The 25,929-nt window shown below is 43.8% G+C and overlaps 1 protein-coding gene across 1 annotated transcript in view; it reads left to right on the forward strand.

Annotated features, from left to right (window-relative positions):
* SUSD4 (sushi domain containing 4) overlaps positions 1 to 25,929 on the forward strand; it is a gene marked incomplete at its 5' end in the record, with an annotated part of 70,846 nt that overhangs the window by 16,252 nt on the left and 28,665 nt on the right. Inside the window, one exon of the mRNA XM_044291303.1 lies at positions 24,244 to 24,423. Coding sequence (XP_044147238.1) covers positions 24,244 to 24,423 — 180 coding nt within the window. The remainder of the gene's footprint in view (positions 1 to 24,243; positions 24,424 to 25,929) is intronic.

A 25,929-nucleotide genomic window follows, 5' to 3' on the forward strand; every position in this document is an offset into this window, starting at 1 on the left:
CTGTTGACCCCCTCGTAATATGCAGTCTATGAACTGCAAGAAGTTGGGGTGCTCTACAAGCTGCTTCCCCTGGAAGACTCCTGCTGCAGGAAGGGTTGGGGCCCTCCGCTCTCCTTCCACTCTCAACTCACTCTGAACAGGCAAAACACCCCTCCCCTTGGAAGATCCGGGTGAGCCCACTCCTCCAAGGAGGGGGAGAGAATGAGATGGTTAGTCCATTCTACCTATAGCTCACTGCAGGATACACTGCCACCTGCTGGTAAACCAGGCACAGCGCATGAAATACAATAAATAACAGTTACATAGCAGCTTCTGAGCAGACCTGGAATCAAAAGGCATGGGGTGGTGTCAGACATTGGTTAGGCTTTAGAGACAGTAGCAGGTTGTAGGAATAGCAGTGCACGCTCTGGGGTACTACAGCACCACCCATAGTATGGCGCACTATAGGCACACTATGATGCCAGTTTATTTTTAAAGACTTAGTTTTGCTCATTTATAAGGTTATATATTGAATCGGCAATCCTCGGAGCTTCTCTTCTCCTGACTATAAGACGACTTAATGTGTAAATGTGACCGCCTGGTAGAGAATGAGATTGTTGTCACTATGGTCAACTAGGAGACGTTCTTGGACCGGTGCACAATGACTCAGAAATGACAATTTTAGATCCGCTGCCAGCTGAACTTTGCAATTTCGCACAGAAAAGTGAAGAGTCTTCCCTAAAGTTAAGGAAAATCAAAAAATAATAGTTTCCTGACAAAAATAAAGAAATGATATTTCTCAGGGCTAGGCTTTGGAGCTTTATCTACGTGGCGGGAGCAGCTGAATCCTCTGTGTGCCATTCAGAGCCCAATAGTACATGTACATACAGTAACGATCACCTATCATGGTAGCCGGTGTCCTACTGGTCTTCATCACTCAGTGTGCGGGTCACGAGCAGGCGCCAGCTCCCAGTCTTGTAAAGAACCAGTGCATGCAAATCACCCCTGACCACATGGTGTCTGCAATGGCCAAATATTGTCAAAGAGTGACCAGGTAGTGTCATAAGGTGCCAAGATAGTGTGAAAGTTACCAGATACTGTCATATAGTGACCATACGGTATCATATAGTGACCAGATAGTGTCATATAGTGACCAGATAGTGTCATATAGTGACCATACGGTGTGATATAGTGACCAGATAGTGTCATATAGCGACCAGATAGTGTCATACAGTGACCATACGGTGTGATATAGTGACCAGATAGTGTCATATAGCGACCATACAGTGTGATAAAGCGACCATACAGTGTCATATAGTGACCAGATAGTGTCATACAGTGAGCATATAGTGTCATATAGTGACAAGATAGTGTCATATAGTGACCAGATAGTGTCATATAGCGACCATACAGTGTGATAAAGCGACCATACAGTGTCATATAGTGACCAGATAGTGTCATATAGTGACCAGATAGTGTCATATAGCGACCATACAGTGTGATAAAGCGACCATACAGTGTCATATAGTGACCAGATAGTGTCATATAGTGACCAGATACTGTCATATAGTGACCAGATACTGTCATATAGTGACCCTACGGTATCATATAGTGACGAGATAGTGTGATATAGTGACCAGATAGTGTGATATAGTGACCAGATAGTGTCATATAGTGACCATACAGTGTGATATAGTGACCAGATAGTGTCATATAGCGACCATACAGTGTGATAAAGCGACCATACAGTGTCATATAGTGACCAGATACTGTCATATAGTGACCAGATACTGTCATATAGTGACCAGATAGTGTCATATAGTGACCATACGGTATCATATAGTGACCAGATAGTGTGATATAGTGACCATACGGTATCATATAGTGACCAGATAGTGTCATATAGTGACCATACGGTGTGATATAGTGACCAGATAGTGTCATATAGTGACCATACAGTGTGATAAAGCGACCATACAGTGTCATATAGTGACCAGATAGTGTCATATAGTGACCATACAGTGTGATATAGTGACAAGATAGTGTCATATAGTGACCAGATAGTGTGATATAGTGACCAGATAGTGTCATATAGCGACCATACAGTGTGATAAAGTGACCATACAGTGTGATATAGTGACAAGATAGTGTCATATAGTGACCAGATAGTGTGATATAGTGACCAGATAGTGTCATATAGCGACCATACAGTGTGATAAAGTGACCATACAGTGTCATATAGTGACCAGATAGTGTCATATAGTGACCAGATACTGTCATATAGTGACCAGATAGTGTCATATAGTGACCATACGGTATCATATAGTGACCAGATAGTGTGATATAGTGACCATACGGTATCATATAGTGACCAGATAGTGTCATATAGTGACCATACGGTGTGATATAGTGACCAGATAGTGTCATATAGTGACCATACAGTGTGATAAAGCGACCATACAGTGTCATATAGTGACCAGATAGTGTCATATAGTGACCATACAGTGTGATATAGTGACAAGATAGTGTCATATAGTGACCAGATAGTGTGATATAGTGACCAGATAGTGTCATATAGCGACCATACAGTGTGATAAAGTGACCATACAGTGTGATATAGTGACAAGATAGTGTCATATAGTGACCAGATAGTGTGATATAGTGACCAGATAGTGTCATATAGCGACCATACAGTGTGATAAAGTGACCATACAGTGTGATATAGTGACAAGATAGTGTCATATAGTGACCAGATAGTGTCATATAGTGACCATACGGTGTGATATAGTGACCAGATAGTGTCATATAGTGACCATACGGTGTGATATAGTGACCAGATAGTGTCATATAGTGACCATACGGTGTGATATAGTGACCAGATAGTGTCATATAGTGACCATACGGTGTGATATAGTGACCAGATAGTGTCATATAGTGACCATACGGTGTGATATAGTGACCATACGGTGTGATATAGTGACCAGATAGTGTCATATAGTGACCATACGGTATCATATAGTGACCATACGGTGTGATATAGTGACCAGATAGTGTCATATAGTGATCATACGGTGTAATATAGTGACCAGATAGTGTCATATAGTGACCATACGGTATCATATAGTGACCATACGGTGTGATATAGTGACCATACGGTGTGATATAGTGACCATACGGTGTGATATAGTGACCAGATAGTGTCATATAGTGACCCTACGGTATCATATAGTGACCAGATACTGTCATATAGTGACCAGATAGTGTCATATAGTGACCAGATACTGTCATATAGTGACCAGATAGTGTCATATAGTGACCAGATAGTGTCATATAGTGACCAGATAGTGTCATATAGTGACCCTACGGTATCATATAGTGACCAGATAGTGTCATATAGTGACCATACGGTATCATATAGTGACCATACGGTGTGATATAGTGACCAGATAGTGTCATATAGTGACCATACAGTGTGATAAAGCGACCATACAGTGTCATATAGTGACCAGATAGTGTCATATAGTGACCATACAGTGTGATATAGTGACAAGATAGTGTCATATAGTGACCAGATAGTGTGATATAGTGACCAGATAGTGTCATATAGCGACCATACAGTGTGATAAAGTGACCATACAGTGTGATATAGTGACAAGATAGTGTCATATAGTGACCAGATAGTGTCATATAGTGACCATACGGTGTGATATAGTGACCAGATAGTGTCATATAGTGACCATACGGTGTGATATAGTGACCAGATAGTGTCATATAGTGACCATACGGTGTGATATAGTGACCAGATAGTGTCATATAGTGACCATACGGTGTGATATAGTGACCATACGGTGTGATATAGTGACCAGATAGTGTCATATAGTGACCATACGGTATCATATAGTGACCATACGGTGTGATATAGTGACCAGATAGCTTCATATAGTGACCATACGGTGTAATATAGTGACCAGATAGTGTCATATAGTGACCATACGGTATCATATAGTGACCATACGGTGTGATATAGTGACCAGATAGTGTGATATAGTGACCAGATAGTGTCATATAGTGACCAGATAGTGTCATATAGTGACCCTACGGTATCATATAGTGACCAGATACTGTCATATAGTGACAAGATAGTGTCATATAGTGACCAGATACTGTCATATAGTGACCAGATAGTGTCATATAGTGACCAGATAGTGTCATATAGTGACCCTACGGTATCATATAGTGACCAGATAGTGTCATATAGTGACCATACGGTATCATATAGTGACCATACGGTGTGATATAGTGACCAGATAGTGTCATATAGTGACCATACAGTGTGATAAAGCGACCATACAGTGTCATATAGTGACCAGATAGTGTCATATAGTGACCATACAGTGTGATATAGTGACAAGATAGTGTCATATAGTGACCAGATAGTGTGATATAGTGACCAGATAGTGTCATATAGCGACCATACAGTGTGATAAAGTGACCATACAGTGTGATATAGTGACAAGATAGTGTCATATAGTGACCATACAGTGTGATATAGTGACAAGATAGTGTCATATAGTGACCAGATACTGTGATATAGTGACCAGATAGTGTCATATAGCGACCATACAGTGTGATAAAGTGACCATACAGTGTGATATAGTGACAAGATAGTGTCATATAGTGACCAGATAGTGTCATATAGTGACCATACGGTGTGATATAGTGACCAGATAGTGTCATATAGTGACCATACGGTGTGATATAGTGACCAGATAGTGTCATATAGTGACCATACGGTGTGATATAGTGACCATACGGTGTGATATAGTGACCAGATAGTGTCATATAGTGACCATACGGTATCATATAGTGACCATACGGTGTGATATAGTGACCAGATAGTGTCATATAGTGACCATACAGTGTGATATAGTGACCAGATAGTGTCATATAGTGACCATACGGTATCATATAGTGACCATATGGTGTGATATAGTGACCAGATAGTGTCATATAGTGACCAGATAGTGTCATATAGTGACCAGATAGTGTCATATAGTGACCAGATAGTGTCATATAGTGACCCTACGGTATCATATAGTGACCAGATACTGTCATATAGTGACCAGATACTGTCATATAGTGACCAGATAGTGTCATATAGTGACCAGATACTGTCATATAGTGACCAGATAGTGTCATATAGTGACCAGATAGTGTCATATAGTGACCCTACGGTATCATATAGTGACCATACGGTGTGATATAGTGACCATACGGTGTGATATAGTGACCAGATAGTGTGATATAGTAACCAGTGTGATGTATTGACTAGATAGTGTCATACAGTGCTAAATGAGTGTCCTGCAGTGCCCAGCTAGTATCATGTAGTGCCCATTTCTGGGACCCACATCTATCTCTAGAACGGGACCCCCAAACTGAACGAGAGTGCATCGTGTATGTACGGCGTGATCTCCATTCCCTTCTATGGGAGTGTGGTCGGCTATTTTCAGAGATCCCATAGAAATGAATGGAGAGTGCAGCGTTCTTTCACTTCTATGGGACTGCCGGAGGTGGCCGAGCCAGTGGAGCTTTCATAGAAATGAATGGGGGGCGCTTGTGCAGTGCGCTCTCGTTCACCTTGGGGAAACCTCTGGGACCTGCACCTATCTGACATTGGTGGTACAGGCGAGACAACCCCTTTAAGCTCTGTTTGCTGCCTGCTGCTCCGGTATTATATTTGGTTCTGACGTTCCGCTCACACACTGCCCCAGGGCCGTGAGGCCATAACTTCTCCTCCTTTGACTCCAGTTCTCCGGCCTGGCTGCGCTGGTGCCCAGGCTGCACGCACGTGCACGCACTGGAGCAGTACTCCCTGTCCTCTAGACTGAATCACCTTCAATGGCTCTTCTGGGCATGGATGTGACAGTCATTCACCTGATAATATAATTAACGGTTCATCCTCTGTATGGTGCCGGGCCACTTCAATCAATGTGTCTCATTTCTGAAGTGCTCAGTGTCGTCCAGTCACACAAATGTTTATATATTTAGCGGAAATATAAATTACAGAGCCGCATCTGGTCCTTATTCACATGGATGCAGCAATCTCTCTCTGTCATTAATTAGACTTTCAAAGGGACTGTTGAAGATGGTGAAACCTAGGATGAAACATAGCGATGATTATAACTGGATTGTTGTAGGGTTTGAATAAAGCCGCACTTCGCTGTGAGCTGTTGTATATGGTACATCTGAACGGAATGCTAGACCTGAGGAACTGCTCTACAACCCGACACTGGAATAGGTGTGGCATTCATTAGGGTGTATAACGTCAATTACTGTTCTGCTGGTGCCGTCACTGTGTACATACATTACTTATCCTGTACTGACCCTGAGTTACATCCTGTATTATACTCCAGAGCTGCACTCACTATTCTGCTGGTGGAGTCACTGTGTACATACATTACATTACTTATCCTGTACTGACCCTGAGTTACATCCTGCATTATACTCCAGAGCTGCACTCACTATTCTGCTGTTGCAGTCACTGTGTACATACATTACATTACTTATCCTGTACTGATCCTGAGTTACCTCCTGTATTATACTCCAGAGCTGCACTCACTATTCTGCTGGTGCAGTCACTGTGTACATACATTACTTATCCTGTACTGATCCTGAGTTACATCCTGTATTATACTCCAGAGCTGCACTCACTATTCTGCTGGTGGAGTCACTGTGTACATACATTACTTATCCTGTACTGATCCTGAGTTACATCCTGCATTATACTCCAGAGCTGCACTCACTATTCTGCTGGTGGAGTCACTGTGTACATACATTACTTATCCTGTACTGATCCTGAGTTACATCCTGCATTATACTCCAGAGCTGCACTCACTATTCTGCTGGTGCAGTCACTGTGTACATACATTACTTATCCTGTACTGATCCTGAGTTACATCCTGCATTATACTCCAGAGCTGCACTCACTATTCTGCTGTTGCAGTCACTGTGTACATACATTACATTACTTATCCTGTACTGATGCTGAGTTACATCCTGTATTATACTCCAGAGCTGCATTTACTATTCTGCTGATGCAGTCACTGTGTACATACATTACTTATCCTGTACTGATCCTGAGTTACATCCTGTATTATACTCCAGAGCTGCACTCACTATTCTGCCGGTGCAGTCACTGTGTACATACATTACATTACTTATCCTGTACTGATCCTGAGTTACATCCTGTATTATACTCCAGAGCTGCACTCACTATTCTGCTGGTGGAGTCACTGTGTACATACATTACTTATCCTGTACTGATCCTATGTTACATCCTGTATTATACTCCAGAGCTGCACTCACTATTCTGCTGGTGGAGTCACTGTGTACATACATTATATTACTTATCCTGTACTGATCCTGATTTACATCCTTTATTATACTCCAGAGCTGCACTCACTGTACTTTTATTACAGGGATAATAAACAGTGATGTCACAGTACAGAGATAATAAACACAGTGATGTCACAGTACAGCGACAATAAACACAGTGATGTCACAGTACAGAGATAATAAACACAGTGATGTCACAGTACAGAGATAATAAACACAGTGATGTCACAGTACAGGGATAATAAACACAGTGATGTCACAGTACAGAGATAATAAACACAGTGATGTCACAGTACAGAGATAATAAACACAGTGATGTCACAGTACAGAGATAATTAACACAGTGATGTCACAGTACAGAGATAATAAACACAGTGATGTCACAGTACAGAGATAATAAACACAGTGATGTCACAGTACAGCGACAATAAACACAGTGATGTCACAGTACAGAGATAATAAACACAGTGATGTCACAGTACAGAGATAATAACACAGTGATGTCACAGTACAGAGATAATAAACACAGTGATGTCACAGTACAGAGATAATAAACACAGTGATGTCACAGTACAGCGACAATAAACACAGTGATGTCACAGTACAGAGATAATAAACACAGTGATGTCACAGTACAGGGATAATAAACGCAGTGATGTCACAGTACAGAGATAATAAACACAGTGATGTCACAGTACAGGGATAATAAACACAGTGATGTCACAGTACAGAGATAATAAACACAGTGATGTCACAGTACAGCGACAATAAACACAGTGATGTCACAGTACAGAGATAATAAACACAGTGATGTCACAGTACAGAGATAATAAACACAGTGATGTCACAGTACAGAGATAATAAACACAGTGATGTCACAGTACAGAGATAATAAACACAGTGATGTCACAGTACAGAGATAATAAACACAGTGATGTCACAGTACAGGGATAATAAACACAGTGATGTCACAGTACAGAGATAATAAACACAGTGATGTCACAGTACAGGATAATAACACAGTGATGTCACAGTACAGAGATAATAAACACAGTGATGTCACAGTACAGAGATAATAAACACAGTGATGTCACAGTACAGAGATAATAACACAGTGATGTCACAGTACAGAGATAATAAACACAGTGATGTCACAGTACAGGGATAATAAACACAGTGATGTCACAGTACAGAGATAATAAACACAGTGATGTCACAGTACAGGGATAATAAACACAGTGATGTCACAGTACAGAGATAATAAACACAGTGATGTCACAGTACAGAGATAATAAACACAGTGATGTCACAGTACAGAGATAATAAACACAGTGATGTCACAGTACAGGGATAATAACACAGTGATGTCACAGTACAGAGATAATAAACACAGTGATGTCACAGTACAGGGATAATAAACACAGTGATGTCACAGTACAGGGATAATAAACACAGTGATGTCACAGTACAGGGATAATAAACGCAGTGATGTCACAGTACAGAGATAATAAACACAGTGATGTCACAGTACAGGGATAATAAACACAGTGATGTCACAGTACAGAGATAATTAAACACAGTGATGTCACAGTACAGCGACAATAAACACAGTGATGTCACAGTACAGAGATAATAAACACAGTGATGTCACAGTACAGAGATAATAAACACAGTGATGTCACAGTACAGAGATAATAAACACAGTGATGTCACAGTACAGAGATAATAAACACAGTGATGTCACAGTACAGAGATAATAAACACAGTGATGTCACAGTACAGGGGTAATAAACACAGTGATGTCACAGTACAGAGATAATAAACACAGTGATGTCACAGTACAGCGACAATAAACAGAGTGATGTCACAGTACAGAGATAATAAACACAGTGATGTCACAGTACAGAGATAATAAACACAGTGATGTCACAGTACAGCGACAATAAACACAGTGATGTCACAGTACAGAGATAATAAACACAGTGATGTCACAGTACAGAGATAATAAACACAGTGATGTCACAGTACAGCGACAATAAACACAGTGATGTCACAGTACAGAGATAATATACACAGTGATGTCACAGTACAGGGATAATAAACACAGTGATGTCACAGTACAGAGATAATAAACACAGCGATGTCACAGTACAGAGATAATATACACAGTGATGTCACAGTACAGGGATAATAAACACAGTGATGTCACAGTACAGAGATAATAAACACAGTGATGTCACAGTACAGGGATAATAAACACAGTGATGTCACAGCAGCGGCAATACAGACAGCAGAGGGCCCCTGTGCAAAGAATGTGCCTCCCCCCAAGTCAAATTCTCAACCTAACCTATTCCGTCCTAACATTACGTATAGCAATACAAAACATACAGGGTAAGGCTACTTTCGCTCCTGCGGCACTGCGCTCCGGCCACCTGATCCGGCAGAGAATGCAAGGAATTGGCCGGACACAAACTCAGGCATGCAGAGGTTTGTGTCCCTCTGATTCTCTTTTTTTTCCCCAGATTGTGGCCGATCTATGCCGTACCCCATTATAGTTAATGTGGCCGGCGGACATTCTGTCTGCATCCAGCAGTGGAGGCTGTTCTCTGCTGGAACAGACTGCCAGAATCACCAACGCAGATGTGAAGGTAGCCTAATACAGGTCCACATACCTCGTACATCCAGTGACGTCTCCTTTGATGTAGATGTTCTCTGTCCTCATCTTCTCCTTTCAGACCAGACCGCCATGCTGATTTATTTCAGCCATCTCTTCTCTCTGCAGAGTTTGACAGACAGACATCTTAGTTTCCTACTTTTCCATCATCCTCCCACCTTCTGAACACCCCATCCTGCCACCCCCAATACTGTGCCCGCTGTGCTCCCCATACTAGTTACACACAGATAGTTCCCCTTCCATAATTACTGGCACACAGTGTCCTAAAAAATAACTGCGTCCAGATAACAGTGTCCCTGACACTAATAGTGTAAACATAATGTTCCCCAAAAATAATTGTGCTAAGCTGAACCGTGCCAGGGTGCCCCCCACAGTAACAGTGCTCCCCAAAGTCCCACTAATAGAAGTAATTATCTACCAGACAACACATAGTGATAATAGTGCCCCTACAGTAATAATGACCCCACTGTGTCCCAGAAGTAATAATACTCCCATAGTGCTCATACTAGTATTCAAGTTCCTCATAGTCCCTCAACTGCAATAAAGCCCCCGGTAGTCATAATTCTCTTTATAATGTGCGCCAGTACATAATAATGCCCTGTTGTGTGTCAGTATAAAAAATACCTCCTCTTAATGCCCCCTGTATAGCCAATGTCTCCATAGTACCTTCATAATGTGTGCCAATGCCCCCTACTATGTGCCCAAAAAACCTTATTAGTGCCTCCTGTTGAGCCAAGGTCCTCATAATGCCCTATCATTTGCGCCAGTATAAAATATTCCTATATCGTGCACCTCCCTTTGTCCCCATGGTGCCTGACAATGTGCCAATATAAAATGCCCCCATAATGTGTGCCAGTATAATGCACCTATATAATGACCCCAATAGTGCTCCTATTCCCCCATTCTCCATAGTGCCCCCATATCTGCCAGTATATAAGACAGAGCCCCAGAAGATGCCCCCATAGTGCTCATTTCCCCCTTCTCCATAGAGGCCCCCATGTGTGCCAAAAAATAAAATAGGGACCCACAAAGTGCCCCCCATGTGTGCCAGTTTATGAAATAGGGCCCCAATAGTACTCCCCCCCTCCATAGTGCCCCCCATGTGTGCCAGTATATAAGATAGGGCCCCCCACAGTGCCCCCCATATGTGCCATTAACTAAGATAGGACGCCCCATAGTGCTCCTCCCCCTCCATAGTGCCCCCCATATGTGCCATTAACTAAGATAGGACGCCCCATAGTGCTCCTCCCCCTCCATAGTGCCCCCCATGTGTGCCAGTATATAAAATAGGACCCCAATAGTACTCCCCCCTCCATAGTGCGCCCCATGTGTGCCATTATATAAGATAGGGCCCCCCATATGTGCCATTAACTAAGACAGGGCGCCCCATAGTGCTCCTCCCCCTCCATAGTGCCCCCCATGTGTGCCAGTATATACAATAGAGCCCCAATAGTACTCCCCCCCTCCATAGTGCCCCCCATGTGTGCCAGTATATAAGATAGGGCCCCCCACAGTGCCCCCCATATGTGCCATTAACTAAGATAGGACGCCCCATAGTGCTCCTCCCCCTTCATAGTGCCCCCCATATGTGCCATTAACTAAGATAGGACACCCCATAGTGCTCCTCCCCCTTCATAGTGCCCCCCATATGTGCCATTAAATAAGATAGGACACCCCATAGTGCTCCTCCCCCTCCATAGTGCCCCCCATGTGTGCCAGTATATAAAATAGGACCCCAATAGTACTCCCCCCTCCATAGTGCGCCCCATGTGTGCCATTATATAAGATAGGGCCCCCCATATGTGCCATTAACTAAGACAGGGCGCCCCATAGTGCTCCTCCCCCTCCATAGTGCCCCCCATGTGTGCCAGTATATAAAATAGGGCCCCAATAGTACTCCCTCCCTCCATAGTGCCCCCCATGTGTGCCAGTACGCAAGATTGGCGTACTTGTTTCCAATATATAGTATGCTTTATTTCATAATAAAATGACAAAATCACTGGACGCGTTTTGGCCCGTCCAGCCTTCCTCAACTGCAGTGAAGAAGGCTGGATGCGCCGAAACACGTCCTGTGATTTTGTCATTTTATTATGAAATAAAGCATACTATATATTGGAAACAAGTACGCCTGCTAGGATTATCCTTTGAATTTTGATATGGGGATTACCCTTTCCCGTGCAGCGTAACAAGAGGACCGTGAGCTGTCTGATTTGGTTTCGACAGTACATAAGATAGGGCCCCCCACAGTGCCCCCCATGTGTGCCATTAAATAAGGTAGGTCCCCCCATAGTGCTCCTCTCCCTCCATAGTGCCCCCATGTGTGCCAGTATATAAAATAGGGCCCCAATAGTACTGCCCCCTCCATAGTGCCCCCCATGTGTGCCAGTATATAAGATAGGGCCCCCCACAGTGGCCCCATGTGTGCCAGTAAATAAGATAGGGCCCCACATAGTGCTCCCCCCTCTCTAGTGCCCCCCATGTGTGCCAGTAAATAAAATAGGGCCCCAATAGTACTCCCCCTCCATAGTGCCCCCATGTGTGCCAGTACATAAGATAGGGCCCCCAGTAGATGCCCCCATGAGTGCTATATAGGGCCCCTAGCAAAGTGTAAATAAAAAAAAAAAACACATATACTTACCTCCTTGCTGCTTTCAGCGATGCAGGCCTGTGTCCCGCTCTGACGTCATCGCGCCGCCTGCGCCGGCCTCTGATAGGCTACAGGTACTAGAGTGAGAGTACAAAATAAGGAGCAGGTTAGGCAGAGGAGTGCCGGCCTAAGACTGCAACAGAGGAGGAGAGCACTGGACACATGGAGTGCAGCGGGTGACAGAAGAGGGCACCTGGGTCCAGACCGCCGGTTAAGTGGTGTGCAAGGCCAGGCCAGCTCCCCTACTTTCCCTCACACAGCCGTAGTAATAAATAACTAAATTCTAGCTTCCTTCAGCTGCCACCAGAGGGAGCTCACAGATTTATTCAGCTCCCAGTGAGGTCAATGGGAGCAATCCAATACACACTTAGCCGACTTCCCCAAGTGGTGACTGTTAGCGGTCTTCACAGGAGACTTTCCTGGGGGTTCGAGTCAGGGCAGGTGCTGAGTTCTGGGGCAGAGGGTGCCAGTCAACCACTTTGCCTTGGCCCAGATATTTAGATACAGTGATAGGGAAGCAAATTGAACCTTTGTCCTGAGTGAAAGGAAGAAAGCCTCACTAAGGGTACTTTCACACTTGCGGCAGGACGGATCCGACAGGCTGTTCACCATGTCGGATCCGTCCTGCGGCTATTTCGCCGTGCCGCCGGACCGCCGCTCCGTCCCCATTGACTATAATGGGGACGGGGGCGGAGCTCCGGCGCAGCACGGCGGTGCACGGAGAAAGGCAGCCGGACTAAAATTACTGCATGTCAGGCTTTTTAGTCCGGCGGCTTTCTCCGTGCACCGCCGTGCTTCGCCGGAGCTCCGCCCCCGTCCCCATTATAGTCAATGGGGACGGAGCGGCGGTCCGGCGGCACGGCGAAATAGCCGCAGGACGGATCCGACATGGTGAACAGCCTGTCGGATCCGTCCTGCCGCAAGTGTGAAACTAGCCTTAGGCTCTGACCCCACATTAAAAATACATGCGGAAATGGGCTAAAATTAAATATCATAACTGGTAAATGGAGCTACTAGAGTCACATAACATTCCAGAACCATATATTGTTACAGCCTGGCCCCTATATACTGTAGGTCCTGCACAGTCTGACACTATCCAATCAGTTCTACCAGTGACAGACTGTGCAGGACTGCAAAAAAAAGGGGGTCAGTCAGCACATCCCAATGCGCAGGCGCACACTGCCATGGCTAGAAACACGAAGAAAAAAAGACAATGCAGCAGCACCCTGCAAACACAAATAAAGTACAATAATGCCATAATTATAGAAAACATTCTGGTGCTAATGCATATTTAGCAAATTTGAGATTCTTGGCGAGTACTGTACATTTTGGAAGAAATTATTTGGGCCCGTCTGCCAAACGTCAAGGCGATCTCTGTAAGACGGGAACCTAACACTAAATACTACCTGTTATGTGCCATAACGGCCACCATAAAATTCAGGGAGTGCAGACTGTGCAGGGACACGCCCCTCACTGGTAACACCCAATTGGATCTTGCAACCTGCTACAAATTCATTCATAACTTCTAGGAGCTATAATAAAGAAATGGCACATTATCTATCTATATATATATATGTAAAGGACGTATATATGTATGCACTGTATGTATGTTCCACGATCACTCAAAAACGCAACCATCGAAACTTGGAATACACATCCCTTGCTACCTGGAAATAAATCTTGTGGGGGGGTCACAGCTCTCTAGCACGTACCGTTCCTGAAAAATGCTAATATGGCACATCACATGACCTACATTAGCCAGTAGGTGACTGCAGGTCTTTCTCTTCATATCCTAACTGCCATACACGGTCACATGCCCCTTATCAGCCAATCGAATCTTTCAGGGCCACGTCCCCGATCTGGTTAGACCACGTTCCCCAATCCACAGCCGACAGGGATTTTAAAAAATGAAGGTAAAAATCAACTTTTGTCAGCTGCAGGGGTGGGAGGGTGACTTTCTCCCTGCAGATCATGCTCAGGCAGCACAGTGCTGCTGTCTGAGAGTGAGCTGTTCAACGAACATTGCTATGTCCGTCCATGCCCTGCGCCGGACTGAGGACAGGGAGTCTGAAAGCCAGATTGTCCGGCCTAAAACCGGACCTCTGGCCACCCTAGAGGCAGGCTGCTGTGGAGGTCACCGTTAAGGAGGCAGTCTGCTATAGAGGTCAGTGTTAAGGGGCAGGGTGCTGTAGAGGTCACTGTTAAGGGGGCGGGGTGTTGTGGAGGTCACATTTTAAGGAAACAGAGCTCTGCAGAGGTCACTGTTAAGGGGGCGGGTTATTGTGGAAATTACTGTGAACAAGACAGGGTACTGTGGATGTCACTAATAAAGGGGCGGCTGCTGTGGAGGTCACTGTTAAAGGGGAGGGCGCTGTGGATGTTACTGTTAAGGGGCAGATCGCTGTGGAGGTCACTGTTAAAGGGGCGGGGTACTGTAGATGTCACTGTTATAGTGGATACTGTAGATATCTTTTAATGACATACGCAAACATTAAATGAAATAGATAAAATATACCCGTGCGAAGCCGGGTCCTTCTGCTAGTAGTGTCAAAAGAATAGAAGATCCATACGTTCTTACATAGGGAATGCAATTAGTTGCTAAAACAGACATGTCAGTAGAGGTGACGGCTCCTCTTTAACCCCTTCCTAACATGTTGGGACTTTAAAAATGGCGACCACTCTGGAGCGGAGAGGCGCCATAGCCACCGGATGCGTGCTGTTTTACACAGCAGACACATGAAGCTAATGTCTGTGATCGGCAATAACATCAATCACAGACATTCAACTGTCAATTGTGATCATGGCATCTGAGTGGCTTTTCCCCGGGGCCCGAACGACTCCCCCAGCGTTCGTTTACTGTGGTAGCCTTAAGAAGGCTCCGAGGCTTACTGCCTGTGGCAGAGCTGCACAGAAACATAGTAAATCTCCCGTAGACGGCAATGGTAATTCATTGCACTCTATGGGAAAAGTGAGCTAAAGATCAAATGTTCAAGTCCCCAAAGGGGGCTTAAAGTAAGTTGAATTTATTTATTTTTGAAAATTTCAAATAAGCCTCCTTTCATAATAAAATAGACAAAAACTAAATAAAGATCATTTGTACCACCGCATTCCCAAAATGCCCAAACTATTAAAGTATGAATGCTGTAACGGAGAAAATAAATATGGGGGTCGAAAAAGTTATGGGATAAGAATATAGTGATGCAATGAAAAAACATCTTTTTAACTACTGAAACCCAAAAATAAATATATAAATGTGAGATCGTTGAAATCCTACTGACCCACAGAATGAAGGTAACAGGTCAAATAAAAAAACTTATAGGGAGTGAAAAATCAGGAATTGATTAATAAAGGTTTTTTTTATATTAAAAAAAAAATCTTTCCCTATTCATTAGATCCAAATATATTATGGTACTAATAGAAGCTACAACTCTACAACCCTGCAAACAAACAAAGCCCTCACATAGCTCCATCGATAGGGAAAAAACAACAACTATGGCTCATGATGATGCCACAAAACTTGGTTTGGTCTTTAAGGGGTTAATGAACAAATTCATTGAAAGAGTCTCATTGGAAAATATCTGCATCTTAATATGCTCAATAAAAAATGAATAACTATATAAAGACGTAAAAAAATGAATATATAAAAAAAAGAAAAAGAAAAAAAAGAAAAAGTTCAGGTTAAAAAGAGCGCCTCACCTGGAGCTGTTAATGCTGTCTCCTGTGGTCACGCTGCATGCTGTGGGCGGACAGGAGAAAGACTCATTATGTTAGAATGGCTTTTCTTAGAACGGCTTCCTAGATTTTTTTAAAGTTTAGTTTTTAATTTTAATTCGGTAATCAGCAGTAACTCGGGGGCTTGTTCTGTCTCTGCTGGCAGAGCCGCATCAATAAAGGGACGGCGCGTGGAGAAATTCAGCAATTATAAACTTAGTATCGATTTCATTTTCATTTGTTTGGCTGCTGCCGCTCTGCTCTATTTATGTAACAATCCATCTCGCGCTCACCTAGGATCGGAGACAAAAAGTTCCTTCCCGCTAATCTTTCTGCCAATTAATTTGGCTCAAATTGGTCCATTCTGCAGGAGCCGTTCACGTAAAATGGAAATATAAGAAAAGCGCACAGAAGAACAAAACCATCAATCGAGGCGGGTGCTTTCTGATAATTATGTTCTAATTTTCTAAAACAAGAAAAAAATATTTAAAGGGCCTTTGTCAGCAGATTTGTGCCTATGACACTGGCTGACCTGTTGCATACGTGCTTGGCAGCTGAAGGCACCTGTGTGGATCCCATGGTCATATATGCCCACGCTGCAGAGAAAAATTATATTTTATTAATATATGCAAATTAGCCTCTAGGAGCAACGGGGGCGTCGCCATTACACCTAGAAGCTCTGCTCTCTCTGCAACTGCTGCGCCCTCTCCACTTTGATTGACAGGACCAGGTGTGATGACGTTTTCACTGCCGGTCAGGGGCGTTGCTAGGGTCTCAAAAGATCCGGGGCCCAAGCCCCAATGCATATGGCCCAATTCTCTAAGTCGACCAACCGACCCCTAAGCCCGCTATAGCTATACAGCAGCACATACCTCTCACATCTAGAGCCTCCCAGGTGACGTCTCCTCCGATGTAGATCTTCTCTGTCATCATCTTCTCCATTCTGTCCGGACAACTTCTCTCAGCCGCCTCCTCTCTACAGAGTGTGACACACACACATCTTAGCTTCCTCATTTTTCTGTACCCCCAAATACTATCCTGAAGAAAAATGAGTGCCCCCCATAGTAATAGTGCTCCTCATAGTCCCACCAATAGTAATTCCCTTCTAGAATGCCCTCATTAGTAATACTGCCCCCTACAGTGCCCCCAACTGTGTTAATGCTCCCCAAGAGTGCCCACATTAGTAGAAGAGCCCTCCAGTATTAATAATGCCCTTACAGAGCCCCTAGTAGAAATAAGGCCCCCCTATTGTTCCCCCAGTGGTAATAAAGCTCTCTACATACCCCTCAGTAGTAATAAGACCCCCACAGTGCTCTTAGTAGAAATAATGCGGATCTATAAGTCCCTCCTATAGAGCCCCCAGTAATAATAAGAACGCTTAATGTCTTAGTGCCCCCAGTATTTATAATGCCCCCTACTGTTATAATGCTCACCCTGAAGTGCCCCAGTATTTATATCACCCCCTACTGTTATAATGCTTGCCCTGAAGCCCTCCCAGTATTTATAATGCCCCCTGCAGTGCCCCTGTAGTTATATTTCTCAGTTTACTGTCCTCAAAAATTATAATTCCTCAGCCCTCCACCATACAGTCCCATGTAAATAACATTATTCCCCTTCTCCGCCATAGAGTGCCATGTAAACACCATCACACCATCTTTCCAGCCCCCTCCAATATACAGTCCCATGTAAATAACATCCCTTTCTATCTACAGCCTCCTCTAAAATACAGTCCCATGTAAATAACATCACACCATCTCTCCTGCCCCCTCAATATACAGTCCCACATAAATAACATTACCCCCTCCCCAGCCGCCTTCAAAATATAGTCTCATGTAAAGAACCTAACCCCCTCCCCAGCTGCCTTCAACATACAGTCCCATGTAAATAACATCACCCCCTCAATATTCAGTCCCATGTAAACAACATTACTTCCTCCCCCAGTCACTGTCAACATACAGTCCCATGTAAATAAAATCACCCCTCCCCAGCCACCTCCAACATGCAGTCCCATGTAAATCACATTACCCCTCAACATTCAGTCCCATGTAAATAATATCACTCCCTCCCACAGCCGCCTTCAAAATATAGTCTCATGTAAAGAACCTAACCCCCTCCCCAGCCGCCTTCAACATACAGTCTCATGTAAATAACATTACTTCCTCCCCCAGTCACGGTCAACATACAGTCCCATGTAAATAAAATCACCCCTCCCCAGCCACCTCCAAAATGCAGTCCCATGTAAATCACATTACCCCTCAACATTCACTCCCTCCCACAGCCGCCTTCAACATATAGTCCCATGTAAATAACATCACCCTGCCCCAGCCACCTCCAACATGCATTCCCATGGAAATAACATCACTCACTTAACTTTCAGTCCCATGTTAATAACATCACTCCACCCCACTGTCCCATGTAAATAACTTCCCTCCATTCAGCCCTAGCATACAGTCCCAGTTAAATAACTACAACTCCCAGCATTGCTCTGCCTCTCCCTTCACCTACCTCTCCTCATGTAGCAGACCTCACCACAGCTTCTTCCCAGGACTTCTCTTTACTGCTCAGCCGTCCTCTCCTGCACTGGTCACATGACGGTGATATCATTGCAGGTCCTTCTCAGCTACTGCATTTAGCACTGATCACATGACCTGTGATGTCATCACAGGTCCTTCACCTCTTGCAGGACATTAGATTGTATTGCTGTCCTGAGGATGGCAATACAATTGTATTTAGCAGGCAGGCAGTATATTCAGGGCCTGGGACAAAACATAAGGGGCCCAGGCCCCGAATGTTTTAACCTAGCAACGCCCCTGCTGCCGGTCCTGTCAATCAAAGTGCAGAGGTTGCGGCAGTTGCAGAGTGTAACAGCAACGCCCCCATTGCTCCTAGAGGCTAATTTGCATATATTAATTAAACATCATTTGAATCACGCATCCACGCGACATGCACTGATTCACCATCTCCCAGAACAATTTACATTGCTCCGCTGCATCATTAGTAGTATTTTCTACTTGGTTTGAGTTAGCTTCTGAAACCACATGGAGAGGTAAGTTTTTTGAGATCTGTTCATATGGGGCAGTGCTGCATGGTGGCTGTTGTTGCTGTGGCGCTGTGTATGTGTGCTGGTGTAGCCCAGTGCCATGGGAGGCTTAGCTTGACAGCAGGGGTGATGTTCGGCTGCTGGGTTGTGCTGCCTGCGGGTGTGATGTTGCGGCGACAGGCTCTGCACCACTTTAGAGTAGGGACCCACCCGAAAGAGGTCACCTTGACGTAGTGAGTGGGCTTATGCATTTTGATCAAAAAATATACAAAGTACCTTATGTACAGTTTATAAATTATGCTGAGAAGCAATAAATCAATGCATGGCATGTGGATGTGCGATCCATGATTTTTTCTTTTTGTTAGTGTAGCGCACTGGAGCAAGAGTACTTTGGAGTCTGTGAATTTTTGGACACTTACGCCTATTGCCACTATGCAGTGCCAATAACTCCCTAATTTATTGCACTTTGAAGGGTTAACTTGCACTGTGATTTATGTTGTTGTGTCCTTTATATTGTTGAACTGCATTTTATATGTTTATTGTAATATATCCTGATCATTTTCCCTATTGCACTGTATTTGCACTGTACTGCTGTGGTTAACCCTTTCATGACCAAGGGTCATTGATGCCCCAATGTCCAGGTCAAAATTTTCAAATCTGACATGCGTCACTTTATGTGGTAATAGCTTTGGAACACTTTTACTTATCCATGCCATTCTGAGATTGTTTTCTCGTGACACATTGTACTTCATGATAGTCATATATTTGAGTCAATATATTTCACCTTTATTTAGGAAAAAATCCCAAATTTACCAAAAATGTGGAAAAATTCACAATTTTCCAAATTTCAATTTCTCTGCTTCTAAAACAGAAAGTGATACCTAATAAAATATTTATTACTTAACATTCCCCATATGTCTATTTTATGTTGGCATCATTTTGGAAATGTCATTTTATTTTTTTAGGACGTTAGAAGGCTTAGAAGTTTAGAAGCAATTCTTATAATTTTTATGAAAATTTCCAAAACCCACTTTTTAAAAGACCAGTTCAGGTCTGAAGTCACTTTGTGGGGCTTAGATAGTGGAAACCCCCATAAATGACCCCATTGTAGAAACTACACCCCTAAAGTTACTCAAAACTGATTTTAAAAACTTTGTTAACCCTTTAGGCGTTCCACAAGAATTAAAGGAAAATGGAGATGAAATTTCAAAATTTCACATTTTTGGCAGATTTTCCATTTTATATATTTTTTTTCTTTAACACATTGAGAGTTAACAGCCAAACAAAACTCATAATTTATTACCCTGATTCCGCGGTTTACATAAACACCCCACATGTGGTCGTAAACTGCTGTACGGGCACACGGCAGGCGCAGAAGGAAAGGAATGCCATATGGTTTTTGGAAGGTAAATTGTGCTGGATTGGTTTTCTGAACGCCATATGTTTTTTATTTTTGTGCCGATCGTCTTGTGCAGGGGCTCGTTTTTTGCAGAAAGTGTTGAGGTTTTTATTGGTACCATTTTTGGGTACATAGGATTTTTTGATCATTCATTATTACACTTTATGTGGCAAGGTGACCCAAAAATTGGCTGTTTTGGAACAGTTTTCATTTATTTATTTTTACAGCGTTCATCTGAGGAGTTAGGTCATGTGATAGTTTTATAGAGAAGATCGTTACGGACGTGGCAATACCTAATATGTATACTTTTTCTTATTTATTTAAGTTTTACACGATAATAGCATTTTTGAAACCCAAAAAATGATGTTTTAGTGTCTCTATAGTCTGAGAGCCATAGCTTTTTTATTTTTTGGCCGATTGTCTTAAATAGGGTATCATTTTTTGCAGGACGAGGTGACGGTTTGATTGGTACTATTTTGGGGGTCATACGCCTTTTTGATCGCTTGCTGTTGCACTTTTTGTGATGTAAGGTGACAAATATAGCTTTTTTGGCACAGTTTTTTTAATTTTAATTTTATGGTGTTTATCGGACGGGGTCTATCATGTGATATATTTATAGAGATGGTCGTTACGGATGCGGCGACACCTAATATGTGTATTTTATTTTATTTTTTCATAGGAAAAGGCAATTTCTTTTTTCTAATTTACATTTTTATTTATTTATTTATTTTTACTTTTATTATTTTCACTTTTTTTTTTATCAGTTCCCTCTTGGATCTTGAAGATCCAGTGGGGCTGATAGTTGTACTATACTTTTCAATGCTCTTGCATTGCAAAGTATAGTACTTCCAGATTGCCTGTAGGTGGCAGCACTGGATGCCTTTGCCATGGCAACCAGACGCTTTTGCAAAGCGTCAGGTTGCCATGGCAACCATCGGGTGCTGCAATCACAGCGCTGCAGCCCCGATGGTGGAGAGAGGGAGCTCCCTCCCTCTGTTAACCCCATGGATGCCGCAACCGCGGCATCTATAGGGGTTACAGGAGAGTGTCAGCATAGAGCTGACACTCTCTGCTGATGGCGGCGGCTCAGTAATTGAGCCGCCGCCATCGCACACAGCAGGGGGATCGGGGGGGGATGGGGGGGCAGCGCAGGAAAGAGGAGGGTTCCGGGAGGCTGCCCATAATATCGAGGGAGGCTGGGGCAGGAGGGGCGGCTTGAAAATTAATGCAGGGGGCGGGGAGGCGGCGGACCGCATAAGTGCAGGAGATGGGCACAGATCAGCGGGGCACAGATCAGCGGGGCACAGATCTGCACTAAGTGCTTGGAGGGGCACAGATCGGGGGCATGAGGAACACTATCTGCTTTCAGACTCTGATCTGCAGAGCGCAGATCAGAGCCTGAAACCGGCATTTAACACTGCCGCGATCCGATTGGTTAGTCTGCACAGACTAACCAATCGGATCAATTGCCGGCAAGGGGCCACTCTGATTGGTCCCTTGCCGGCATTACTGCACTGTATGCTGTCCGTGACAGCATACAGGGCACGGGCAGAAGCTTTAATCCAAGCGCTTTGCAGCGCTTGGATTAAAGAGCTGCCAGAACGTTTATATACGTGGTAGCTGCACGGGGTATGTGCAGCTATCACGTATATATACAGATTGCAGACGTGAAGGGGTTAATGCACAACCAGCTAATACTGAGAGACTTTGGGATGTTCTGTCGATGCACTGAGAAGTTAGAAATCTCTCACAGTTAGGGCTCATGCACACGACCGTTGTTGTTTTGCGGTCCGTTTTTCACGGATCCGTTATTCTTATCTGAGGTTTTTTTCTCTGATTTAAGTCCTCTTCCGTTCCGTTATTCCACAAAACATATCCGTATGGTTTCCGTATGCGATCCGTTTTGTGCGGATCGAAAAACTGAAACAGTAACTTATTAATCACTAAACACATGAGCAATATGGGTTGGGCATAGCATTTCTACAGTATGGATCGGCGAAATATGGATGACATACGGATGTGTTCCATGTGAGTTCCGTATTTTTTGCGGACCCATTGACTTAAATGGGGCGTTGGACCATGATTTGCGGACAATAATATGCATGCAATACTTTTTTGCGAAATGGAAATACGGAAACGGAATGCACACAGAGTACCTTCCATTGTTTTTGCGAACCCATTGAAGTGAATGGTTCCGTATACGGTCCGCAAAAAAACGGAACGGAAGCGGAAGGAAAATATGTTCGTGTGCATGAGCCCTTATACAAAGTTTTGGAAGGAAAGTTACAGATACTGGCCTTTTATCTGTCTGGTTCAGCTCTGTTGTTTTATGTTTGAAGACTTGTTTATGTCTGGAAGAACTGCTTAGTCTGAGTTCACATCTCAGCTGCCTGATCCAGCACAAATGCTGGATGTCGTCCGGACCAAAAATCTCATTAATGGAGATCTGGCGGTGAACTATAAAATCCGGCAAAGCTGAGTCCAGTGAAATCCAGTAGGCTTCTCTTTGCTGGAAAAACCTGCTGGATCTGCTGCGGGAGATGTGAACGCGGCCTTAGGCTTCATTCACACTGGTGGCATGGAGATCTGGCCGCCTGATCCGGAAGGAAATTCTGGGAATCGGCCGGACACAAACCACAGCATACACCGATATGTGTCCAGCCGATTTTCTGTATTTTTGCCGAATGCAGCCGGATCTCTGCTGGACCCCATAATAGTTAATTGGGTGGGTCGACGTTCCGTCTGCATCCAGCAGTGCCGGATATGGTGATCCACTTTCACTAAATGCAGATGTGAAAGTAGCCTTAGTCATTCCCATAGATTTGTATTGAAACTATTTACAAGTCTATGGCAAACAAATTCCAACAATGTTTCTGTTTAGGCTATGCTTCATCACTCCACCCCTCCCACTAGAAGGTTCTAGTTCAGCTACAAACTGTATAGGGACCAATGTTTAGTAGAAGAGACTCTGCCAGACTGCACGAGTGACCATAAGATGATGCTGAGACTGGGATACTCTGCCACAGACCCTGTGTCACCAGCCTTTGAAAAGAGGGCCACAGTCCCTAGGCCACCATATCTTTGGCCAGGATCCAGGAGCCTCTGAAGCAGAAGAAGATCCTGCAGACTAACAAACAAGTTTTCCTTCTGTTAATTTTAGCATTATTCAAGGTAAAAAAAAAAACATCTAGAGTTAAACATTAGAGAGGGAGGAGGGGGGTGAAGCTGCAGTTTCATTCTCTGTGTCTGTGATTGCATGCTGTGAGAGGGGAGGAGGGAGGAGCAGAGGTGAGGAGATACCTGAGGAAGAACCTGCCCCTCAGTAGTTATGGTAAGAGAGATATGTCATCAGAGGGCAGGGTCTGGAAATAATAGCGTCATCTTTCTTCCCCACACAGTCACAGATTGCCTTGCTCCTTATATTGAAGATGCCAATGTTCATAACAAGACATACAAGTCTGGAGACAAGTTGATAGTGAGCTGTCGAGACGGGTTCCAGACACGCTATCCTGATTTTGACAACATGGCTTCGATTTGTCAAGATGACGGAACTTGGGAAAATCTTCCTATGTGTCAAGGTAAGGTGACCTACCGTATGATGTTACATGAATGGGGTCCTTAGACTATCGAGCTGGTTTACTCATCCTAGAAGTGACACTATTAGATAGTCGCCCATCGAGGAGCAGGAGACACACATGTGTTTTTGAGGACATAGACAACAGAAGGCCCCTGTATAAGAAGGGTATGTGAGCATGTGACCCCTGTCGGTGGGCTTCAAGATCGGACGCATATCATGACTTACTGTCGTGGGAAAACCCCTTTTAAATGCTAAAAAATTGTCTGCTTGCGCTCACCATTAGGTGGCGCTCACTACATGAAATTTTAAAGCACTCCATTCAATGAGAGCTGTATATATATGCAGTGGGCTCCCCCTAGTGGCAGCTGCAGGCAGCAAGAAATTTATCAATATGACAGTATGAGCGGAAGCATAGCGATTCTGATCGACCCTCTCCCGAATTGTGAAGAATTTTGAACCAAATTGGAATAATGAAATTTGATGATGGGGTCCTTACCTACTGGGACCCGTCAGAGTCAGACACTGGAACCAAATTACCCATCACAGTGAACGTGGGCCATAACCTTCATGAATGGAACAAACTGCTAGAATTCTGGCTACCACTAGAACGAGAGGCCACAGATTCTACTGGGGGTACAAAGGGTCCCCAAAACCTCTGGGACCATGGTGGTTATTTTGGAATTTTCTGCATCTTGCCAAAGGGGCCACAGCCCCTAGCGCTCAGTGCTGGCCCCAGTGGCTGGACTCCCATGGATAAGTCTAGTAGGCTGGGTGGTGACAGTATGGTTTCTGCACTGTAGCACCTCGATGCTGTAATCTCCACCAGCGCTTTCACAGGAATACATGAAGTTACAGAATGCAATGGGGAAAACACTAAAGAGGTTCGAAAGTTTTCAAGACCTGACCCGACCTCCTAGTAAAAAGGGCACTGTGGGACATTTTCCTAGTGCCACTGTCATTTCTAGAAATTGGCAAGGGGTCATAGCTGCCGGACTCCCACAGTATAGACAGTGATGATATAGAGATCAGAAAAAAGTAAAAAATTCCTCATGTCTTTGATTGGTATTACAGCTTAGTCCTATTCACTTGAAATGAGTTGTAATACCAGCTCTGGCCAGTGGACAAAGGTGGCGCTGTTTTTGGGGAAAAAAGAAAAGTTCTTATTTGTAATCTTATTCGATGCTACGTGCAGTCTACTCGGCGTAGATACCTTTGAATAGAAATCCAGCGATTTCAGATTTTACAAGCCGCTCAGTATTATATGTAATTCCTCCCATTTGGAGCAGTGAAAAATCCAGAATATGAGGCAGTTTCTTGGTGTGCAGGTATGTGAATAATCACGACTTGTTAAAATGCTTTTACTGTGCACTACGCAATCCTGCCAACGGATGTTACCCACGCAAAACATTACATTCATACGCAGCTATGAAAGGGACATCTCGCTAATGCACGAGAGCGCTGACGATTATGCAAATTACCATTGAGAGGCGCGGGGAAATAGCTTTGT

Source organism: Bufo gargarizans, chromosome 4 (assembly GCF_014858855.1).
Source record: "Bufo gargarizans isolate SCDJY-AF-19 chromosome 4, ASM1485885v1, whole genome shotgun sequence".
Lineage (NCBI taxonomy): Eukaryota > Metazoa > Chordata > Amphibia > Anura > Bufonidae > Bufo > Bufo gargarizans.